Consider the following 14,940-nt stretch of genomic DNA (forward strand, 5'->3'; position numbering starts at 1 on the left):
AACTCCTTTGCATCTCTCTTCGCGTGAGCACTGTCCATTTTCGCCACGCGGAGATGATTACTGGCCTATCTTACACCTCCTCACTTCTACCAGACTCTACAAAGCGGCATTCCACCAATTTTCCTCTCCACACACTCTCTAGCTTCCATGATTCCCTTGTCTGTGCTGACGGCCATGATTTCGCCCACTCTCGTCAAAGCTTTGACCTCGCCGGCCTGACCTCCTCTCACCACCTTTCCTAGATCTCGGCTGTTAAGCCATATCCTCTTGGTAGGCTTCGAAATCATCCTCGCTTTGCTCAAGACAGGACTGCTCTCGTAGTACTTCAATCCTAACCATAATCTTCGACTCGCACGATTCTCTCTGGTCACGATTCCTTCGGTTTCCATGTGTGCAGGATCCTGATATGCTACTACGGGGAGCGTTATGCTTTGATTTGTGACGGGCAGACCCATCGCCTGAACCGTGATACCATTAAGGCGGAGCTCTCGTTCGGTGATTAAATTTGCATGGCCAGCGACGTAGCGGATGAAGTCGGGCTCGAATTTTGTGGTCTGAAGCTCTTGCCTCGAAAGGGATTTGTAGGTGTTGTAAATCGCTGCGCGTTTTGCCGAAAGGGATTTAATGAATTTCTTTTCCCACGTCGCATAGCGCTCCCCTCGTGTCTTTCCTACACTTGTTTCAAGATCTGTGATCGCTGCTTGTGCTGAGCCGTTTTCGTCCTGCGCATATAGTTCTTCTCTTCGTTGCCGATACTGGTCTTCTTGTTCTTCTGCCGATGCATTGAACTGTGCTCTCAGCTCATTGATGAGACGCACTACTTGCTGTGCGAATCCAGCCTTCTCTAAGTCTTCAATTGTTCTCCTGCCGTGTTCCTCTGCGAATTGTATAGCTTCGTCTCCAAATCCTTTTGCCTTGAGCTGTGCTGGCGTGTACTCTTTTCGCACGACCAATGCCAATGCTGCTTCTGATGAAAATCGATTTCGCCCGGCAGCGCCATGGGGGTAGTTTGTCAGGGAGCGGTTATCGCGTGGACCTTGTCCAAAGACAGAAGCAGGAGGTGATGGACCGCCAAGTTTGACCTGTGAGAGGAAACCTTGCTTTTGCAGAAGTAATGCTAATGATAGATGAAGCTTCGTGTACGGTATTGACGTAAGGCCTAGTCTTGCGAGAGACGCATTCTGCAGATGCGAGCAGACGTGGGCGAGATTAACGAGAGACATGGCAGGCGAAAAGAAGATCTATGGCCACAAGGGCCGTTCTTGTCGTCGTCACTCTCGCTGCGGAGATTTAGGTCGCGCCGTCTGGTGATCGGGAGGTCCAATGAATGCTGAAGCTGAGATTGATCCTGATACGTATTCGTTCTGCTGTGCTGCTCAGCGTTCGTCATTGATGGCAACTCGCTGCGCGACTGTACACACTCCCAGGCTCGTCTTCGATAGTTCTATCTATGGCGGGAGTCTTTGCGGTCGGCTGGAGATGCTTTCGGATGGACTCTGTCGGCAAATCTTACCAGACACTGCTACGCGCCTCTCACGTGAACCTCTCACTCCATGATTATTGGCCTTCTAGCCGCCATCCATCTCACAGGCACATGCACATGCTGGAGACAGCTGAAGCAAGCACAGTAGCCACACGTAGCCTCAAACATGGGCGACAGTCATACATGCTCTCTGCACTTTTGGCAGAACTCCTCGGCAAGACATTGGCCCTGCTATTCTTTGTCTACACCTTCCACACCATCTCGACTGAGTACCTAGAGGCTATAATAGAGGCTACCAGAGCCTACATCGCCGTCGTCGATATACTGTATACCCGAGAGAGGCTGCCGCTGAGAGTATAGGACTCGGAGGGTCAAGATGCCTGCGGGTCCTGAGGAGCAATTGCTCACCACTCTGTAAGATATCACCTTGTCATCATGAGAACATCTCCGGCACCAGAGATCCATCTACCGATGCGAGATGCGCAGGCATTCAACAGACCAGCTACTGACCTTGCTCGAGCTTCGCCGACATACACTACTACTTCAGTGATCCAGCGTATCGTCCCTCTCACCACCGCTTCGACAAGCGCAGCTATGTCTACCTCTTCTACAACCCCAATTCCTACCAGGCCAAGCTCGAGGTTGCGAACTCTGCGGGCACACCGCATCAAGACGCCTTCTATGGCTACCTGAATGCTGCCAGTGTGCGATACAACCACTCACAGCCAAATCTGGTCACTCTCACAATCGATTCGAACGCAGTCCATGACCAGACAACATGGCATTTACCTAACTACGATGCCAAGAGTGAGCAGAATTATGTGGATAAGCTGCATACTGTGGATGTATATCTATGGACGGAGAAGGATGCCCGCACTTTCCTTGGACATGTAAAGAGCGCAGTGCCGGCAGAGAGGTTAGAGATCAAAGGAGCACCAGGAGTTGGTACTCCACACTCTGAACATAGAGACTCGATGAGCCCGGTCGTGCAGCAGCTTGAAAATACTGCCATAGGAACGAGCTTTCCTCCTCGGACCATGAGTGCAGTATCTGCACAATCGTTTCCCGGACCACCTACTCCCCAATCTGAGGCTGCTTCACCCAGGCCTGTGGCGGCCTATAATCCTGCCGCACCTTCTGCACCAGAACCAGTACAGTATCGCGAGAAGACGCCTCCACCGCCCGATGGCGGTACTGGCACTGGCTTGAAAGCAACACAGTCATACGGCAATGCACCACAGCAGATACAGTATGCTTCAGCTGCTGGAGTCTACCAGAACTCAGTTCAGACCACTCCACAGCAGGCATACTTTTCTGGACCTCCGCAGCAGGCAGTACCGGGCCCTCCTCAAGGACTTCAATCACAGCAGCGATACCACTCTGGCAGCATACCTCCACCTCCAGCTCAATCACCGCCTGCTGGAACATCGACACCTTCCTTTGGACCGATGGCAGCCAGCACAATTGGCCCGAAATCTCCCCCACCGAATCAGTCGTCTTTCAATCGACAATCGTCCTATGGACCTGGTCCAACCCAATTCGCAAGCTACAATCCTCAATCACAGTATGAAAATCATCAGTCCCAGCAAGGCCAGCTTCCTCCTACGCCTTCGGCGCCCCCGGCCTATGCAGGTCACACTCCATTGAACTCACCTGGCATGCCACCGCCGCCTCCAGCTCAGCCATACCAGCCGCAGCAGCACGCCCCTGTGGGAGGCTATAGCAATTACTCGTATACCACTGCTGGTGCGGTGAACTCAAATGAGATGAACCAGCATGGTGCATACACTGGCGATATTCACAATCAAGTCTATCGTCCCACAGAATCTGAGCACGGTTCTCATGGCAAATTGAAGAGGGCCCAGACTTGTCAGGATGGCATGCAGAAACCAAGCCCGCTGCAGAACAGTGTCGGCAAGGCAGAAAAGAAAGTAGGCAAATTTTTGAGTAAACTCGACAAGTTGTACTAGTTTGTAGAGAAATACAACATCTTTTGGTATTTGTGTGCAACTCCCTCGTTTTCCATGTCCAGTTCCCGTCGTCTTGAAGTGAAATTATTGCGAGTCGTCATTGCCTTGCAGTACTTCCAATAAGTGAGCACGGGCCATTACGGAAAGCTGAATTTGTGGACACACGTACGTGGGCTTTCACGACATCCTCATCCATCTTTAATCGCAATGGCTACTCCATTATCTTTCTTCATTTCAATGGATCTAGAACTCGCCGACTGCAAAAATCTATGCTCTAATAGTAACGCAAATCGTCCCTCTTGCACTTGAACGCCATGGCCGGAGGCGACTCTTTCCGATATCGAACCATCTTAGAAGTCGCAGCCATAGCGGCGGTCATATACTTCTTTCTCGCAACGCCAAATCTCTCAACTCCAGGATCTAATGCCGAGAATGTTGCATCGCCAGCAGTTCCAAAAGCTAGAGCGAAAGTCGAGAATTTGGTCTATCCTTCGAAAACTCTGAAGTGCGAAAGACATGATTATTCAACGCATATATTCTCCACCAGTCCGCTTGTAATCTATGTTGAGGGGTTTTTGAGCGGTGAGGAAGCGGAGCATTTGGTTGCGTTGAGGTAAGGCAAAAAAACTCTTATCTGTTCCACCCGATGGGCAGGCATGCTGATGTGTATCTGTATACACAGCGAAGACCGATGGAATGTTTCCACAGTCGTGAATCAAGGCGTTGAAGGAATCGACGACAAAGTTCGGAAGTCTGAAAAAGCTTCGATTCCAAGAGACCATGTTGTGCAGTGCATAGAGCAGCGTGCATTATCTTTTCAAGGCTGGCCGAAAGATACTTTCATCGAAAGACTTTGGACTCAGCGGTACAATGTTTCTGGGCATTACTCGTTACATTACGACTGGGCTTCCTCGACCAAGACTTCGAGGAGAGTGAGTTCATTTATGGTGTATGCGAAGGATGAATGTCGTGGTGGAGGGACGAATTTCCCGAGATTAGAGAGGCCGAAGGATGAGAGATGGTGTGAGAATGGGTTTGTGGAGTGTGGGGTGGAAAGTGGTGAGGGTGTCACGTTTAAGGCGAAGAAAGGCGCTGCGGTTTTTTGGATGAATTTTGATGCGGAGGGAAGAGGCTATAAGGAGACGATTCATGCTGGTATGCCTGTTCTTGAAGGGCAGAAGATCGGGTTGAATATCTGGAGTTGGTATCAGGCTGGTCATCAGCCGCCTGAAGAGGAGGTGGCATGAGCAAAACAAGCGCCGCCCACGGCTCAATGCAATGTTCGTCGTCGGATGAACGACCGGCACCGAATTCTTCCCGTCTCTGTTCGCCAACAACCCGAGCCACGCACTCATTGCAAGCGTAAGGCATAGGCAGATTGAAAGTCAAGAAATATTAAAATAATGTCCGACATCCAAACATCTAGAATAATGCTTGCACTTCTTGATACCAACTCGCAGATCCCAGTCGTAATGATTTCACCTTGTCCAGGGATCGATGAAGCTCACAGTTCGCATGGCGAAACGACCAAGCCACACCTAATCATAATACATACATACACGTGCCAAGGCATGTGAGATGTGAATTTATTTTGTTCAGGTGCACATGTCGCGACGTAGCTTTGCACGTGCTACTAGTGAAACATCTATGTACAGGCAACATGGAGAATTCTCCATGCTTCGCGCATGCTCATGTAGAGTTTGAAGACTAATAATATTATGCTGAAATCAAGAGCTGCAGCGTGATTTGAATTGATTAATAATCCGCAAGATGGTAGTAGTCGGAGCCGAGGGCAATGCTCGGAGCAATAATCTACTGTAAATGGTCAGAAGGATAGTCCTACTAGGATGATGCGAGGATCGATGTCGGTGTGAGAGTGAGACGGAGCTTGGTGTACCGCGTCAGGTAGCACTGCTGTACGGTACATAGGTAGGACTGTATGCCGGGCTCAAGAAGCCGAAAAAGGCGTGGGCATGAAAGTATTCCATACAATAAGCCACGCCATGCCGATTTGCTATCGATATTCTAGGGAGGAACGATACCCACCCTGCGGTCCAGTAGAAAAATCACGCACCCGCATAGAAGTCATGATTTGGCCAGGCCAGGCCAGGCCAGGGCACGGCCGGCACGGCAGTTGTGCTACCGTATGCACCGGTGCTTGCTGAAAGTGCATCTGCAGACGCAGGAAGCAGCTCAGCGGTTCATGCGTAGTACATAGTCATAGTGTGAGGTTGTGAAGGCCGGCTGCGATCGAAATTCCTCGCGCCCGAGGCAACAAAGTACATGTGCGTACTGATTCGAAAGCATAAATAGAAAAGCACTTGCCTTGACGTCATCCGTCCGCCGGCCGGACTGCCCGTACTAGAAAACTTCTGCATGCGCGCGCGGAACACACCCTGCACGGACCAGCGCAGAGCACCTTGACCACCGACCACCGACCAGATAGTGTTGATTGTAGAAGGAATTTAGCTTCCCGTTCCTTTGGGTTTCTGCGGGACTGTCTCCACCATTCCGGCTAGGAAATGGCCCGATTATTAGGCGTATAATAGGACCTACTAAACTTACGGAAATGCTCGGTTTTAGTATATTAGCTCGGTTTGCCTAATTAGGCTATATTATTGTCGCAATTAGACTAGTATAGCGACTTCTAAGGTGTTGTTAGTTGCTATCTACGGCTTCTTCTTCTTCGGCCTCTTAATAGTAGGTAGCATTGTCGCTACTAATCTCTTACGCTTATTACTATTATATTTATTAGACGTCCGCCTTTTACCTACTACTTCTCGTATCGCGTTATCGTTATCTAACTAAGGGAAGTCTTCTACTACTTCTAGGTCTTGTTTTAATAGCGAAGCCTCTCTTACTAGCGCTAGTAAAGTAAGGTCTATAAGCTTAGCTATTTCTTTAATAGTATCTAAATCGAGTAGCTAAGCCGATTATATAGATAAGAGCGACTCGCGCGGCTACCGCGGTAGCGGCTTCGAAGGTAAGGGTCTAAAGGGTAGCGGACTCGGCGTAAGAAGGTCGATAACCTATAATAGTCGTATTAGTAATAATAGCGTCTCGTTAAGTAGCGGAAGATTAAAGGCTCGAGGTCTATATTTAGTCGCTAGCGGTAGTAGTAGTAGTAGCGGAAGGGTTAGATACCGAGGCAATTGCTAGCGAGTTAGAGTAACAGGTTTAGGTAGAAGTTGTTATTAAGTCTACTATCGCTATCGGTTACTAGTTAATTAAACCTTAGGCGCACCTTCTCGAAGGAAGTTATCTAGTAAGAAGTTAGCTAGCTAAGTAAGTGTGTCTTTAATACGCCGTAAGAAGCTTCTTATATATTTGTCCTTTAGCGTACTATTACGGATTGTCTTATCGTTACGGACCGTATAGAAGTGTTATAAGAGGCCTTCTACGCCTTCGTTAAAGTAAGCGCGCAAGTCTCGAAGATAGGGATCGCTAGCAGTATAGGATTAAGTGTCCTCGAAGCCCTTAAGGAAGAGGGTAGTGCTATCTCGCTACCGCTAATACGGACTAATTTCTATACTATTAAAGCCGCTATAGAAGCTAATATAAATTTGCTGTTATTATAGGTTAAGTAGTGTTATAAATAGGTAGTATCGAAGGATATAGTAGTAAGGTAGGTACTACTAAAACTATAGCAGGCAATTATAGTAAGGAGGTTGTTGTCCGTTACGATACAATATAAGTATTAAGGCCGTCGTATAGTAGCAATGCCTTAGCCTTATATCTTCCGCAATAGCGAGTTGTTTCCTAACGAAGTCCTATATAGTAGGAGGTATTAACTCCTCGAAGTATAGCATCCCTTTAACCTTCTAATATTGCGTACGTTTGCTAATTCTATAGCTTTAAAGGTCCGCCTTATATAGTTGCCGAGCGTCGATTGTTAGCAACTTAGTTATAGTGCTATATATCGTTAACTAAGGGAGGTCCTTCTTCCGGTCGTATTTAATAGTATTATAGTATCCTTCTAGTAGCGATATAGTACGTATTTGCATAAGTACTAGATTGTTTAAACGAGCCTATATAGCCTATTTCTATAACTTGTCCGACGACTAATTCTTTAGTAAATACTAAGTCTCTTCTTGCTTATTAAGAAGCCGCAACTCCGCTTCTATTATAGTAACAACTTCTTTAACCTCTGCCTTACTCCGAGCCTAATAAATAGCTCTTTTAAATAGTCGCTAGACTATAGGGTACTTAAATTTAGGAAAGTATCGAAGGAAGGTCTCTTTAGCGTGCCGCTAGTAGAGATATAGTCGTATTTCCTCGTTAAAGGACAGTCGAATAGAGGACTGTTCTTATACCGAGTCGTTAGTTATAGCTAACTTCGGCTTCTAGCAAGGATACTACCGCTTTAGGACTTAGAAAGCAGCTTGCTAAAGCCTCGTACGCTGTGTTTATAGCAATATATATACTGCTAGCATCTAACTTTCGAATCTATTACAGATATATACTATAAAGAGATGCTAGCCTGTATTAGTAGTCTTATGCGTTGCGTCGTAGAGAAATAACTAATCCTAGATTAGTCGTTGCTTTGCGGTTCCTATCTAAAGCCTAGTTACGTAAGTACTTATATCTCCTACTAATCTACTTTCTAATAATTGCCTCTACTAATCCGCCTGCTATATAATGCCCTTATAAAGGCGCCCTTTAATCGTTACTAATACAGCTTTATACTATAACTAAGCGCCGTTTACTAGATTAGTTAATAGCGCTAGCTCGTTATATAGGTTCTCGAGTTGCAACGAGATATTGCCCTTCTTAGCTAGGGTTACCTTCTTTAAATTCCTCTTCTTCTTCGACTACTTAATTATACCTTCCTTTACTCGATAACCTCTAATAATAGCAAAACGGTTAGTATTACGGCCTTCTTTTATTAGATAGAACATTGAAGGACGGAAACTAATACTACTACTACTACTTGTAGTAATAGTATAGGCTACCGAGGGTAACATAACCTATAGCAATATAGGCAGCTATGTTTAGCAAGATAGGATAACGAGACTGTCGCTTAGGCTAATAACTAGAGCCCTGCAATATAGGCATTGTAGAAGTGTAATATAAACAATGTGCTATACGAGGTTAATACTCTACCTACAATGTAGAAGGAGGCCTCTTATATAGGCTTAAAACTGGCCTATAGGTGTAGGGCCGGTTACTAGCTAATATCCCTCCCTTTCTTCGTATCTAACTAGACACGCTTTACATTGCGCGCTTAAAACAAACATGTATGCATCCTTAGCCTTCTTAGCTAAGGCTATTTTTAGAACTCCGCAATAATACCCCTAGGGTAGCATTAATCCTAGATACTATAATTATGCAAAAACAACTTCCTAAGCAATACTATATAGACCTACTATTGCTTTAACGCGCCGTAATCCTTACTAGCAATAACCTTATCCGCTAGTCGGTTCTCGAAATCTCCTCCGTATACGTTAAAGCTGTTAGTACCGAAGTACTATCCCTCGTAGAAAGCTTAATTGACGAGGAGGTTAGTAGCCTTTTCCTTCGTAGCATTCTCCTAATTGTACAGATATTCCTTAAGTCCCTCGTTATTAAGCTAGAGGATCTGTTTAACTTCGTTCTAAATAACGTAACTTAACTAAGGAATCCTACTAACTAGGGCGTCGGAGATGCAACTAAGGCCTTCGACTAAGATAGCGGCAGGGAAGGGGAACGGTACGAAGGTGTTCGAACCTAGAAGGGCGGTTAGATTGCGGTGCGCCTTAGCAACCTCGGCGACGGTTAAGTTATCGTAACCCTTAATCTTAGTACCGTCGATAACGCGAGAGTAGCCTAGGTTAATTAATATACGGTTACTTTTAGTCTTTAGATTACTATATAGCAGGTATAGTATCTAAATAGAGACTTCGCACTCCTTTAGAGGGTTAAGGATCTACTCTGCCTTGCGCCCCTTACTATTAAGCTAATTATCGAATATATAGTCGAGGTCGTCGTCGGTAAGGTACTTGTTAGTAAGCTTGCCGATCTTACTTAGTAGGACTAGGCTACGAGCCTTAAGCTTCTTAACCTAGTTCGTAAAGACCTTAGGCTAATATATGCCTTCGACAACAGTAGAGTAGCTAGTCTTATCCTTAGATATAAGACAGACCTTAATACGTAGGTAACTAGCACCCTCGCTAGCTACGAGCTTAACTATATCTTGTCCGAGACGAGTAGACTCCTTAGAAGGACAGTTTTTATAAGTACCGCTAACCTTAAAGAACTTAGTAGGCTTAGGGATAGAGATAAGCTCGTATACGTAATTAGGTCGAAGGGCGATAGCTAAGAGCTATAGGGCAGGGTACTAGCGGACGATTTGGTTACTTACACTATAAGTTTAAAGGGTATTGCGGCCTTCCTACTTAGACTTAGGCATCGCACGTATATACTAAAGGTACATTTCAAACTCCTCCTATATTAGGTCGATAAGGAAAGGAAGATATACTCTACGAGGCTCTTATAACTAGCTAAAGACTTAAGGGAAGATAGTATTACTAGTCTAGCGAAAGCGGTCGAAGGAAGTACCTTAGCTAAGGATGCCGGTAACGAACTTGCTCTAGCGATCCGTTAGCGTAAAGGCGCGAGTAATAGTACTAGTAGGGTTAAACGCGTAGAGTCCTAGAGATGTCGGGGCGGCAATAGGGCGTCTAGGAAACTAGTTAGCATAAGCCTAATTAGCCTTAAGGGCAGCGAAGGCGTCTTAATTAGGAACCTCGCGACTAATCTTTAATAGGCGGCCGACGAGGACAATCGCCTTAGTACTAGTATAGAGACTACAGACCTTAGCGGCCTTCTTAATATAGTTAGTATATATAGAGAACGGCTCTTCTCCTAGCTTACTAAGGTCGTCGAGCTATTAATAGATAGATAGGGCGGTAGGAGCTTTGCCTATATCGGCTTTAGGAACTATATCGATCTTAGTAATAAGGTACGCAATAGAGTCGCCCTTATAAGAACTATAGATATTCTTAGTTAACAGGATCGGCGAGAGCCCTCTATCTCTACGCTCGCTAAAGGAGCCTTCGGAGGAGACATCTTCTAGTAGTATATCTAGTATATTAATATCCGAGTTACTATAGTTAGTACTATAGTTAGCCCTAGAAGGGGCGCTATACTTCTTAGTAGCCTTGCGGAGGGCCTAGCGAGTATATAATACCTTCTTACGCGCTGCTTCGGCCTTAGCGCGCTCGTCCTTAACTTCCTAAGGGACTTTACGGTTGCGGGTCGAGCGACGGTCTTAAGCCTATATCTCCGTAGCGAGCGCGAGACTAGTAGCCGTATCGGCCTCTATTTCTAGGCGAAGAGCCTTATATTTAAGGACATTAACGATAGGAGCCTCTTAACCTTTAATAATAAAACCTATACTATTAATACGATAGCCCTTCTCTTTTAGTAGATCCTTAGTTGTCTATATATTAAGATCGATCTAGACAATTGCATCGTAGTGCCGCTTCTAGTAGGATATCGTAAAGTCGTTAAGCGTAAAGGACAAGTTAAGTAACTGCTTGCCTACCTTCTTACTAGCGGTAGATATACGATAGATTATAGTGTAGGAAAGGTGCTTAGCGCCTTAACGACGGACCTTATACTTATTAACGAACGAAGAGACCTACTTTGTACGCTCTTATCTACCGTAGGCGAAGTTAATAAGGCTCTTAGGAAGACTGCTTAGTCCTCCCTAATATTCGAAGGCCTAGTCGAGGGTCTTAAAGCGTAAGCGAATCTAGGTGCCGGCCGTCTCGAGGCTATAGACGATAGGAAAGGCTTATTCGATATCTATATCGTTAAGGACCTCGCGCTTAAAGATACGCTTACCGATAGACTAACGCAAGTTGTTTATACCGTATATAACTAAAACAGTAGCCTTCTTAATATTCCTATTAATAACGCGTAGTAGGGTACGAGCGTTCTAGATCTTCTCTTAAGGGTCTTTAAGGGCGGTAACGATCTAGAAGCAGTGCTCGAGGCTAGTTATAGTAGCTAAGGCGCTGTCGGAGGGGGCTTCGATCGGGACTAGTACGCCTAGGTTTAGGGCTAGTAGGTTGCTACTGCTGCTAGCGCCTAGCGGATTCGGGGCGCTAGAAGACATCTTAGTCGACCGGAGCGGAAAGGAGTTAGTAACGAGTTTGTAAAAACGTTCGTAGCTTATTAATAATAATTAAAGGGTTTAGATAGAAGGAGGGGGAGAGAGTAGGCGGTAGTAAGTTAGTTAGTATTCGAGTAGAAGAAAGAGCTTAGAAAGCTCGCCTTAAATAGGGTGCAAAGGTAGCGTAGTCCGTATGTTCCGGTAAAGCAAACAGATAACGATTATATATAGACCCTAAAAAGTAAAGCTATATACGAGACTCTTTTATTAGTAGGGCGGCTAAAGTTTAACAATCGATCTAGCTAATTGCTAGTAGCGACTACGCGCCTTTATTAACCTCTAGCTTTCGTAGATTCCCGCGCACTCGGAATATAACTAGTTAGTTCGAGTACCTAGTAGTAATCTATAGTAGTAAGGCTAGCAGGACTAATAACACCCCCGGGGTAGCATTAGCTTTTCTCTAGAGATACTCGGCAACTAGGAGCAAATCGCCTAGGCCTAGCGTAGCTTGTATTAGCCTATAGCACTATCGTTGTAGATACAGCATTACCTTTTATAGCAGCAGGCATATAAACGTAGCCCGTACGTTCTTCTTTCTTCTAGATACTAAGCTTAGCGGCCTAAGGTCCCTATTCTTAGAGGCTATAGGCCTAGGTTACTATATCTATCTAAGAGCTAGGAAGGGAGAGGGATCCTCCCTTTCTTAGTGTCCTATATAGCTAGTGCTAATTAGGGCAGGAACATCCTCTAGCAGAGTATCTTGTTATCGTTATTACTTAAGGAAGGTTACTAGAGTCTAGGAATCTAGAGGGAAGTAGTCCTAGAAGGGTAGAGGGGTTAGGTTCGGCTATCTTCCTAATGCTACCCCTAGGGTATTATTAGGAAAACACGCCTCGTATAGTTCTATCTAAGGAAACAAGAGCGAAGGAATAAAGTTATAGCAACATTAATCGAAGGTAAAGGCAAAAGCAAAAGACAACAATAGGATAAACTAAAAGCAATAAACGAGAGCATAAACATTAGCAGGAACAGACAGTAAGGACTGAAGCTATAGGGCGGCACCGCATTAACAGCGCGGAGAATAGTTAATAGAGGTAAGGAAAGCAACGTAGCAAGGAAAGCAACGCAGTAGAGGTAGGAAAGGATATGCGATTATTTAGTCTCGGGGTCGTCTAGCTATAATTCTAGGCGGTCTTTATCGCTAGACTAGTTAGGTTCCTCGGAGTTAGAGTTAGATAGCTAGAAGTCTAGTTTACTATTAGAATCGGAATTAACATCGGAAACGCTCTATATATAGTTAATCCGTATATAACCCTCCCTCTATTCTTAAGTTATTCCTAATAGCTTACTAAGACGAATCTAGGGATAGGTATAGTTCGTAGGTAGAACAGGATCTATAATCGCGGTAGGATCCTCCTCCCGATAGGCATCTAAGGACGGTAGAGGGTCTATAGAGGCACTAACTTCCTCCTCGGTCGGCGGAGGGCAGGCAGGTTCGCGTAACTTAACGATCTTCTTTAGATTAGCCCGAGGGTGAGAGTGCTTCAAGGTAGCACTATCTAGCTCCTAAAGAAGGTATACGGAACCCGAGTAAAGGACCTCCTTTACTCTATAAGGACCCTTCTACTTAAAGGCTAGCTTATAGGAGTAACTATACTCTAGCTCGGACCGGTATAGAAGGACTATATCGCTAACCTTAAGAGGCTCCTAGTTAATAGCATTATAGTCGTCGAAATACTGCTTAGCCTCCTTACGAAGGCGACGTTATCGAGCAAGTCCCTCCTAAGAAGTAGTAGTTATGTCTTTAAGAGCCTTAGCGCGTAGAGTAAGGAGATCTACTCTAGTACGAATAGACCCCTAGTCGTAAACGCTATGCGTACGGTAGGACAACTTAATCGGAAGAACGGCGTCCCTTCTAATTATAAGCTCTACTAACGTAAGTCTAGTCGTATCGATAATAGTAGTTCGATCCGCCTAGAGAAGGGCTAGAACGCGGGTAGAGATAGGAACGGACCTATCCCCTCTATTAGTTATCTTAGATAGGGCATTAATTAAAGACCGATAGCTACGCTTAATAATAGCATTCGACTAGGGATAGTACGGGGAGATGCGAACGTTCTTCGCCTTATACGAAATAAGCAGCGCTTAAACTTCTTTAGCTATATTATTCGTAGCGTTATCTAAGATAACCTCGTAAGGTGTTCCCTAGCGGCAAAACAGATCCTTAAATAGGAAGGTAGCTATATTACGGGCATTAATAGCACCGCAACCCTTGTAGAAATAATAGGCCTCCGGCTATCGAGAAAGACTCTCTCGAATAATATATAGGCTATTATTGCGGCTAAGATAGACCCTATCGCTATACTACCGCTCCCTAACTAACTAGGCAGTAGGGATACGTAGCTCTCTTAGACGTCGGTAGCTGTTCCTAAAGTTGCACTTAGGACAGCTCTTATAGTAGCGGGAGATATTAGCCTATACGCCGTTCTACTAGTAGCGACGACGAAGGACATCGAAGGTGCCCTCCGCCGCCCGGTAGCCGAGCTTATCGTAAATAGAACGAAGGATTTCTTGTCGGGCTACTAGATCGTTAATAACACGCTAGAGTAGCGCGTTAACTATAGCCTATCGCTAAAGGATGCGATCCTTAATAAGGAACCTCTAAGAATAGCGAATAACACGACGGTATTAACTCTTCGATAGACCGGGAGCTCTCTTCGTATAAGTAAGGAAGTAGGCGATATTATAGGAGTCGTCGGAGTAGACCCTATTAAGGATATTATCCCTATCTAGTTTGCCCGCCTTAGTATCGTCCTAGTCCTCGCCGTTAGTAGCAGGGTCGTCGTTAGGCTAGTTACTAGGGTAGTCGTCGGTAGTAGACCTAGTAATTACTAGTATAGTATTAATATAGAAGGTAGTAAAGAAGGTGCGGTTAATAACCGCGTCGACATCCTCTTCTTCTATTATCTCGGCAATGTCTTCCTCTATAGTAGGCCTTCTAGAAAGGCTATCCGGTCTAGTATGCTTCTTACTAGGAACATAGAAGACGTCGAAATTAAACAAATAGATCTAGGCAACCTACCGAGCTATCGTAGAGTTAGGCAAGTCGGAGGCTATACGGTTAAGTTAATAGACTAGCGTTTAAGTGTCGACTTCTAGGCGAAAGAACACTCTAAAGAGCTAAGGTCGGAACTTCTTAAGAGCCTTATAGACACTAAGGCACTCTCGCTTGCTAGCATCGTATCGGGCCTCGATAGGTTTCTATAGACCGGACTCGTACCGGATAGGGTAACGTAAGGAGGGCTTCTTACGATTACACTATATTAGTATCTCGCCGTAGCCTTCCCCGCTCGAGTCGATAGCAATAATTAGCAGACCTACGCCTTCCG

At 45.4% G+C, this 14,940-nt stretch overlaps 4 protein-coding genes across 4 annotated transcripts; 3 read left to right on the forward strand and 1 right to left on the reverse strand.

Annotated features, from left to right (window-relative positions):
- Positions 1-9: 9 nt before the first annotated feature.
- On the reverse strand, positions 10-1,392 carry MYCFIDRAFT_209565 (uncharacterized protein). The gene has a single exon (XM_007922818.1). It carries the CDS (start codon positions 1,221-1,223, stop codon positions 87-89), a length of 1,137 nt encoding a protein of 378 aa, XP_007921009.1. The 5' UTR covers positions 1,224-1,392; the 3' UTR covers positions 10-86.
- Positions 1,393-2,265: 873 nt separating this feature from the next.
- On the forward strand, positions 2,266-3,484 carry MYCFIDRAFT_209566 (uncharacterized protein). The gene has a single exon (XM_007922819.1). The coding sequence runs from the start codon at positions 2,458-2,460 to the stop codon at positions 3,451-3,453; it is 996 nt and encodes a 331-aa protein (XP_007921010.1). The 5' UTR covers positions 2,266-2,457; the 3' UTR covers positions 3,454-3,484.
- A 283-nt stretch (positions 3,485-3,767) lies between these two features.
- Positions 3,768-4,700, forward strand: MYCFIDRAFT_26183 (uncharacterized protein; the record flags this gene model as incomplete). Its single annotated transcript, XM_007921547.1, has 2 exons — positions 3,768-4,066; positions 4,136-4,700. 2 exons carry the CDS (start codon positions 3,768-3,770, stop codon positions 4,698-4,700), a joined length of 864 nt encoding a protein of 287 aa, XP_007919738.1.
- A 548-nt stretch (positions 4,701-5,248) lies between these two features.
- MYCFIDRAFT_169429 (uncharacterized protein) lies at positions 5,249-5,972 on the forward strand (the record flags this gene model as incomplete). Its single annotated transcript, XM_007922820.1, has 8 exons — positions 5,249-5,277; positions 5,331-5,353; positions 5,383-5,586; positions 5,622-5,663; positions 5,693-5,738; positions 5,767-5,784; positions 5,819-5,898; positions 5,923-5,972. The coding sequence occupies 8 exons, from the start codon at positions 5,249-5,251 to the stop codon at positions 5,970-5,972; spliced, it is 492 nt and encodes a 163-aa protein (XP_007921011.1).
- Between the last annotated feature and the right edge of the window lie 8,968 nt (positions 5,973-14,940).

Source organism: Pseudocercospora fijiensis (genome assembly GCF_000340215.1).
Source record: "Pseudocercospora fijiensis CIRAD86 unplaced genomic scaffold MYCFIscaffold_1, whole genome shotgun sequence".
NCBI lineage: Eukaryota > Fungi > Ascomycota > Dothideomycetes > Mycosphaerellales > Mycosphaerellaceae > Pseudocercospora > Pseudocercospora fijiensis.

Bases quoted from the DNA above. Each gene is read 5' to 3' on its own strand.
- MYCFIDRAFT_209565 (XM_007922818.1), bottom strand. From the start codon at position 1,223: ATGTCTCTCGTTAATCTCGCCCACGTCTGCTCGCATCTGCAGAATGCG.
- MYCFIDRAFT_209566 (XM_007922819.1), top strand. From the start codon at position 2,458: ATGAGCCCGGTCGTGCAGCAGCTTGAAAATACTGCCATAGGAACGAGC.